We start from the raw sequence: 8,222 nt of genomic DNA, 5'->3' as shown, positions 1-8,222 counted from the left end.
AGATAAATGGCAAAATTAAGCACAGTGTAACCAAAGGATGCTTTTGTTTGCTTTTTAAATTTTGAATCCTATGACAAAGGAGGCCTTCCCAGATATCTCTTTCCCGAGGTATTACATTGCTTTAAGCTAGAGGAAACAGTACCGAATGGCGAATTCCAGAGTTTTGTGTCTCAGGCCACGGACAGGAGGCCAGTGTGGCTAGAACAGTGAGACAGGAGCTGGAAGCGTGGTGGGCAGAGACCAGGTCTTGTAAATTCGTCTGCCCGCTTTGGGAGGGCACTGAAGGACGGCAAAGAATTCAGGTTTCAGTAGTAGGCTTGCCTGAGTTCAAATGCCACTGCGCTACATTCTAGCTACGTGATACTGAACAACTTGCTTAACTGCCTCAGTTCTTCCACTTTAATTTGGGGGAGAACAATAGCACTGAAAGGATTGTGAGGACTAAGTGTGCTAATAAAAGTAAGGGCTTAAGAGTAAAACACGTATTTAAGCGCCCAGCCGGCATTTAAATTAGCAGAGGAGGAGGGACGCTCCTCCAGGTTGGACGCTCGCAACCCGTCGCATTTCCCGGAACGCCTGCAATCACTATAGTAACGGCTACCTACTTCCGGAAGAAGTACGGCGCGCGGCGAGGGTCAATCTCGGGCGTACACATCAGCGCGCTGATCCAGAGGCTGTGCAGGGGTCTGTCTCCGGCGCGGTCGGTCCCCGCCCGCTGCTTCCCAGGCTGCCGCGGGTGCTCTCGCAGGGCTGCCTGCTTCTGCAGCCGAGTGGCCGCCTGGAGCCAAGTCTTCAGGCTTGGACGCCGAGCTGCGACGGTGCAGCCATGGACTTCTCCAAGTTCCTGGCGGAAGACTTCGACGTGAAGGAGTGGATCAACGCGGCCTTCAGGGCTGGCCCCAAGGAGGCGGCGGCCGGGAAGGCGGACAGCCACGCAGCCACCCTGGTGATGAAGCTGCAGCTGTTCATCCAAGAGGTGAACCACGCCGTGGAGGGTGAGCGGCCTGGCAGAGCTCCCTGACGGGTCCGGGGTCCGCGGGGGTGCACGTAGTGGGCAGTAAATGTCAGCGCCTCGCATGGAGAGCGAGCGAGCCCGGGTCTGGTTCCCGCACAGTCCTCGTGGGGACATCCAGGTCTCAGCCCCGCTGTTCGTCTCTCTGCAACACTTGCAGATTTGGGATCTTGCTTTCCACTTTGGGCAATGCTGTCAAGTTACCTTTTAAAACTTACTGGAGTGAATTTTAAGAAGATGAAATAACTGGTCAACTGATTCTTAGATTTGGCAAAAAGCATATAGAAGATGTATAGGGAAGACATTGTTTTAATGGATAAAAAAAATGATCTTGTTACCTGTAGTTGATTTGCAATGTTGTGTTAATGTCTACTGTACAGTAAAGTGATTCAGTTATATATGTTATATATATGTATTCAGTAAGCTGAAACTCCAATCCTTTGGCCACCTGATGCTAAGAGCTGACTCGTTTGAAAAGACCCTGATGCTGGGAAAGATTGAAGGCGAGAGGAGAAGGGGGCGACAGAGGATGAGATGGTTGGATGGTATCACTGACTCAATAGACATGAGTTAGAGTAAACTCCAGGAGTTGGTGATGGACAGGGAGGCCTGGCATCCTGCTTCCATGGGGTTGCAAAGAGCTAGACACGACTGATCGACTGAACTGACTGACTGACTGTATATACTTACATATATGCATTCTTTATCACATTCTTTTCCATTATGGTTTGTCACAGCATATTGAATATAGATCATTTCCTGTGCTGTACACCAAGTAGGAATTTGTTTATCCATTCTATATATAATAGTCTGCGTCTGCTAAGTTCAGACTCCCACTCCATCCTTCCCCCAAACCCCTCTTATAGTGGATCTCTGTGTCAGTGAGGAAGATGGGCTGTCCTGATTGGAGACTTTTTTTTCCCTTCCATTTTTGGCTGTGCTGGGTCTTTGTTGCTGCACTCGGACTTTCTCTAGTTGTAGAGAGTGGAGGGCTACTCTCTAGTTGCTGTTCGTGGTCTCATTGTGGTGTTTCTCTTGCTTTAGAGCTCAGGATCTAGGATTCACGGGCTCAGTAGTTGTGACATATGAGCTTGGTTGCTCTGCAGCATGTGGGGATTTTCCTGGACCAGGGATTGAACCAGTGTCCTGTGCATTGGCAGGTGGATTCTTAACCACTGGACCACCAGGGAAGTCCTAATGGGAGACTTTAAAGTATCAAATTAACTAACCAGAATAGTGAATTATATAAAAAAAAATACACACCAGAGTTAATAATAATTTCATGTATCTACTGTGTACCTGTCAAGAAATGAGCACTGGGGGTGAAAAGTTTATCTTTCTGGAGTTTGCTGCCTTGTGGGGAAGACATGTGAACAATTTAATTACAATGAAGGGTAGATTTACTGAGAACAGAACTGGAAGCTGAGAGCTAGATGAAGGCAGCAATTGTCTCTTGCCTGGGAGGTTCATAAAGGGCTTTCCCTGTGTTAGGCCTTGAAGGAAGGCTTCACAGGGCAAAGATGAGGAAGACATTGTGCTTAGTCTCCCAGTTGTGTCTGACTCTTTGCGAGCCCATGGACTGTTACCACCCACCAGGCTCCTCTGTCCATGGGATTCTCCAGGGAAGAATACTGGAGTGGGTTGCCATTCCCTTCTCCAGAGGATCTTCCTGACCCAGGGATCAAAGCCAGGTCTGCATTGCAAGCAGATTCTTTACTGTATGAGCTACAGGGAAGTTCGGGGAGGATTTTAATAATAATGATATGATGGCAAATATCTGAGTCCTTAGTATATGTCAGGCACTGTTTTAAGGGCTTTCTATGTACTTCTGTAAAAAGAGCTACTTAATACTTAGTAATCCGTGGTCTTTTTAAAACAAATTATTTTAATTACTTTATTTGGCTGCACCGGTGTTTAGTTGTGGCATGAGGGGTCTTCAGTCTTCATTAGGGCCTGTGGGATCTTTAGCTGTGGCATTCAAACTGTTTGTTGCAGCATGCAGGATCTAGTTACCCGACCAGGGATTGAACCTGGGCCCTCTGCATTGGGAGCACAGAGTCTTAGCAACTGAACCACCAGGGTATTCCCTTGGATAGCCTTACGCTATCATAGACACAGCATAAATGTCCATCAACTGGTGAGTGGATAAACAAAATATGCAATAGCACTCAGCAACATAAGGGAACAAGCTTTATCCTTGGTGAAAGAAGCAAGATGCAGAAGAGTACATAGTGCATGATTTTGTATGTCTGAAATGTCCAGAAAAGGTAAATTTGTAGAGACAGAAAGCAAATTAGTGGTTTCCCAGGGCTTGGGGTGGAAGCAGAGATCTAAGTGCCAAGTGGCAGGAAGGAGTTTTTTGGCTGATGTCAATGTTCTTGTGGAGATAACGCACCTTGTTAAATTTGCTAAAAATCATTGAGTTGTATATTTGAAGTGAATGAATTATATGCCAGTAAGTTATTCATCAGTAAAGCTGTTTTTAAAAAGCTTTAGCTTGTTGGGGGGAGAGGGACATATCATAGAGGCTCCCAGACTTAATGTCCTACAGCTCTTGGGACAGCCCTGTGCAATGAAGAAGTGTCCTGGAGAAAATGTTAATAGTGCTGCCCCCTCCCCCAGCATGATTATCTTATTTAAACATGGCAGTAATCCTTAGAGGTAGGCACAGTTATTATTCCCACTTTATAGTTGTAGAAACTGCAGCTGAAGGTAGTAACTTGCCCAGCATCGTATTGCTAATGAATGGGGAGACTGGATTTGAACCCAAGCGACTGGTTCCAGATCCCAGGCTCTTATCCATTATACTTTACTACCTCTTTGGTATTAAAGGGAGAGGGAACACTTGTAGAGGCAGGAGGGTATAAAGAGACCTACCCAGTCCAGAGAAAAGTGAGAAGTTCAAATAGAGCTTCATCAGTAGCATCAATGAATATTAGTCCTTATTATTATTATTATTGGAGGATTACACTTCCATGAGGGGGAACTTCCACTGGAAATAAGGTAGAAAAGTAGATTAGGGTCAGACTGTGAAAGGCCTTTCTGGCTATCCTGAAGGTTTGGTTTTCATCCTGTAGGCCAGGGGTTCTCAACCCCTGGGAACTATTAGGAACCGGGCCACAGGAGGTGAGCGGTGGGCAAGAGAGGGAAGTTTCATCTGTAATTTACAGCCACCTCCTGTTGCTCACTTTTATAGGAAGCTCCACTTCCTGCTCAAGGAACTCAATAAATTCAATGCTCTTGAATCATCCCAGAATCATCCCCAAACCATCCCCTGCCCCGCCCCTTTCCAGCTTCCCAGGTCCTTGGAAATTATGGTCCCTGGTGCCAAAAATGTTGGGGACCACTTCTGTAGGTAGTGAGAAGCCATAGAAGGTTTAAAGCTTTATTTTTAGGGACAATGAGACAAGGTCCCAAGTCTGTGGTGAGAAGAAGTTATTGCAGAGGTTGAAACTGGAGTTGTTGAGGATCCCTAATAGGGAGGATTGATTCATTATTCAGTCAGCAAATATTTTTTGGGCACAAGCTATTCTTCAGGGTCCAGAGATGCAGTGTTAAACAAGATCCATTCTTAGGTTGGAAACGTTGGCAGGGGCCAGATCATGCATTTACTGTCACATTAAAGAGTCTGGATTTGATTTAAAATGTGTGTAGTGGGAAGGTACTGGAGGATTTTTAAGCAGGACAATGAGATGATTTAAGTCGGCATTTAGGAGACCATTGCTCTAGTCCAGAAGAGAGGTGACCGTGGCTTCACTTGGGTTTCTGGCAGTAGAGATGGGGAGAGATGGGTAGCTTTAAGGTATTTTCAGAAGAAGGGAGAACTTGCTGATGGATTGGAATGAGGGATAAGGGGAAAAAAATCAAGAATGATGGCAGATCCTTGTTCTGAGCAACCGTGAATGGAGGTGCCAAACGTGCCACAATGCCGCGGGAATTTGTAGTGAAATTCCAAACAGCCATTGCCTAGATTCTACAGTGAGCAGTGGCTAGTCTTGCTTTATTGCAAATCTGTCCATCCCTCTATCCATCCATCCATCTTATTTTTTGATGTATTTAAAAATAAATTGCAGGTATCAGTACGCTTCGCCCTTTAAACATTTCATTTAGAACCCTAAACATTATAGAGTTCACTTCTTGTTTATAGGTCTTTTTTTTCCGCTAGATAAAATTTATGTAAGGTGGAATGCTGCTAAGTCACTTCAGTTGTGTCCGACTCTGTGTGACCCCACAGACGGCAGCCCACCAGGCTCCTCTGTCCCTGGGATTCTCCAGGCAAGAATACTGGAGTGGGTTGCCATTTCCCTCTCCAATGCATGAAAGTGAAAAGTGAAAGTGAAGTCGCTCAGTCGTGCCAGACTCTTAGCGACCCCATGGACTGCAGCCTACCAGGCTCCTCCGTCCATGGGATTTTCCAGGCAAGAGTACTGGAGTGGGGTGCCATTGCCTTGGAGGGACCTTATCTGATCCGTTTGATGGGTTTTGACAGGTGTGTATGGCTAATGCAACTCACCCCCCATCAAGACGTAGAAGGTTACCATCACCTTAGGCGGTCTCCTAGTCCCACCTCTGATGGAGATTTGGCCCTTACCCTCCCAGAGGCATCCACAGGAGGTGACAGTTTTAAAATAGATTCTAGAAAGAACTAAATTTGAGGGTGCTGTGGAGAGGTGGAGGGGGAAGAAGTTCACAGGGAACCAACCAGACCTGAAGAGTGACTCTGAGGTTTAGCAGGCAAGGGGCCAGGCCAGGGCCATAACAGCCTGTTAAAAATCAGGAAGCCTCTGTGCTTTGAAGAAATCTTTGTGTGTTCTGCCTATGTTTTGTTAGTCATAAAACTTTACTTAAGGTCAGTGCTGGAGACAGAATGTTGTTTTATGGCAGAGCGGGGTGAACAGGTTCTTAAAGTGTGTTTTCTATGTTAAAGTTCCATTCAGTGTACCGGTACCAGGAGCAGAAGGCTCTGAACTTCTTTGGTTAATTCCCCGGTGAATTCCTCTTTAAAGGACTAAAGGATTATGCCTTTTCCAGATAACACCTCCTGATCTGTGAGGATTTTCAGATTTTATTCTACACTTGGGATGTCTGTTAAAAAAAAAAAAAAATACAGGTTCCTTGATCTCCTACCAGGATTCCTAAATAAGAATCTCTGGCAGGTGACCCAGGGACCTGCATTTTAACTGCATTCCGACTTACCAATGGTCTGTGGACTGCATTTTGAAAAAGACCATGGAAGCAGACGTTGGGTCCAGACACTCCTTGGCTCAGCTCTGTGAAATCTTGGGCAAGTTACTTAACCACTCTGAGCATTAGTTTTCTCATCTGTAAGAGGCAGCTGCTAACGACTGCTGTGTATGTTAAGTGATGTATGGAAAGCTTGGGGTGCAGAGCTGGCATTCACCAGTGTCAGATTCCTCCCTTCTCCTTCCTGGAAAAGAGCGTTTCACGTGAATTCCCTGCCTGTCCAGTGGTTAGGACTCTCTGCTTTCACTACTGGGGGGTGCCTGGGTTCATTGGGGAACTAAGATCTTGTAAGCAGCGTGGCACAACCAAAAAAAAAAAAAAAAGAAGTTGCACTTTAACTCAGTGGTGGTGGGTCAGGTTGATGGTTTATTAGGGCTTTTACCATCATCCTGGGGAAGACAGGGTCCCAGCAGAGACCAGCTCCCCCCACGCACCCCCTGCCCCCAACACAGGCTCAGAAAACCGCGTGGCTCATAGAGCCTTAGGGAAGATTTGCTTCCTGTCGTCTGATTTATTCATATTGTTCACTGGTGAGTAGTCTGGCGTTCACCTTTGGTTCTTGGGTTCTCACTGCAGAAACAAGTCACCAGGCCCTCCAGAACATGCCCAAAGTGCTCCGTGATGTCGAAGCCCTTAAACAGGAGGCGTCTTTTCTGAAAGAACAAATGATTCTTGTCAAGGAGGACATTAAAAAGTTTGAACAGGACACATCTCAGTCGATGCAGGTATTTTGGTTCCTAATTGTTGACTCTTGTTTTTGGAAGATGTTTACCTTCCCAGCAGGAGGCCACCCCTCAGAATTCTGCCAAACACTCAGACTACTGTTTTGTTTAGCACTTTTAGCTTATTCATCTCTTCAGCATCACTGAACGTTTAACCATGCGATCAGTGTCGTGCGGGGTACAGAGTTCCCTAAGGCAGGACCGTATCATGGTACTTAGGTTTCGAGTTACTTGTGGAAGGCGGAGAAAATGGAACTGCAGCTTCCTTAGTGTCTGAGACCCTCATCTCTCTTCTAGGTGTTGGTAGAAATCGACCAGGTCAAGTCCAGAATGCAGCTTGCCGCAGAATCTCTTCAAGAAGCTGACAAATGGAGCACATTGAGTGCTGATATCGAGGAGACTTTTAAGACTCAAGTAGGTTTCTTGTTAAGCGGATGCTGTATTGTTTTGTTGATGTTAGGCTTCCCTGGTGGCTCAGATGGTAAAGAATACGCCTGCCAAGCAGGAGACTTGGGTTCGGTCCCTGGGTTGGGAAGATCCCCTGGAGAAGGGAATGGCAACCCACTCCAGTATTCTTGCCTGGAGAATTCCATGGACAGAGGAGCCTGGTGGGCTACAGTCCATGAAGTTGCAAGGAGTCAGACAGGATTTAGCAATTGAACAGCAGCAACAAAGCTAACAGTTACATCTTGTTTTTTTCTCTTCCCAACCCTCTTGATATTCAGAACTCACTGCCCATAAGACCCAAAGCATCTAGCTGAACTCTCCCAGGCTCTTAAAAAACAGAATTTACTGTTTCTGGCCAAAGCCACTCTCCACTTGCTCCTCTGCCCCTCTCTTGGGTTAACGCTTCCTTTTCTGTCCAGGTTTACCTACCTGGAAACCTGGCGGCCCTTCACTGCCCCCTTCTCCCTGCCCCTCCTCTCTTTCTCTTCTGTCGTCTGTTCTTTCTGTCCCTCTGGCGCCCCCTGGTGTGGTTTTGTCGTCATTTTGCGCCTAGACCGTTTCAGCAACCGTCCACTCGCCTCCTTGCCATCAAGGCCCTCCCCGATCCCAGGTTATCCGCCCCCCACCCCACGTGTCCAGGGCGTCTTCTAAAGCACAGATTGGCATGTGGCATTTCCCTGTCCCTCACACCCCCAACCCACCCCATCTTAACCTCTACCAACTTCGCATTTTCCGTCTGATAAATTCTACGCCCCCTACAGGCCACAACCTGTCCTTCCCCACAGGGCTCTGGGTGC

At 46.8% G+C, this 8,222-nt stretch overlaps 1 protein-coding gene across 1 annotated transcript in view; it reads left to right on the top strand.

Annotated features, from left to right (window-relative positions):
* Positions 1-644: 644 nt before the first annotated feature.
* COG7 (component of oligomeric golgi complex 7) overlaps positions 645-8,222 on the top strand; it is a 90,163-nt gene continuing 82,585 nt past the window's right edge. The window contains 3 exon segments of the mRNA NM_001083372.1: positions 645-995; positions 6,833-6,981; positions 7,276-7,392. Of these exon segments, the coding sequence (NP_001076841.1) occupies positions 827-995; positions 6,833-6,981; positions 7,276-7,392 (435 nt within the window). The 5' untranslated portion in view covers positions 645-826.

This window comes from Bos taurus, chromosome 25, assembly GCF_002263795.3.
Source record: "Bos taurus isolate L1 Dominette 01449 registration number 42190680 breed Hereford chromosome 25, ARS-UCD2.0, whole genome shotgun sequence".
Classification (NCBI taxonomy): Eukaryota; Metazoa; Chordata; class Mammalia; order Artiodactyla; family Bovidae; genus Bos; species Bos taurus.
This window is presented reverse-complemented; position numbering and strand designations above follow the sequence as displayed.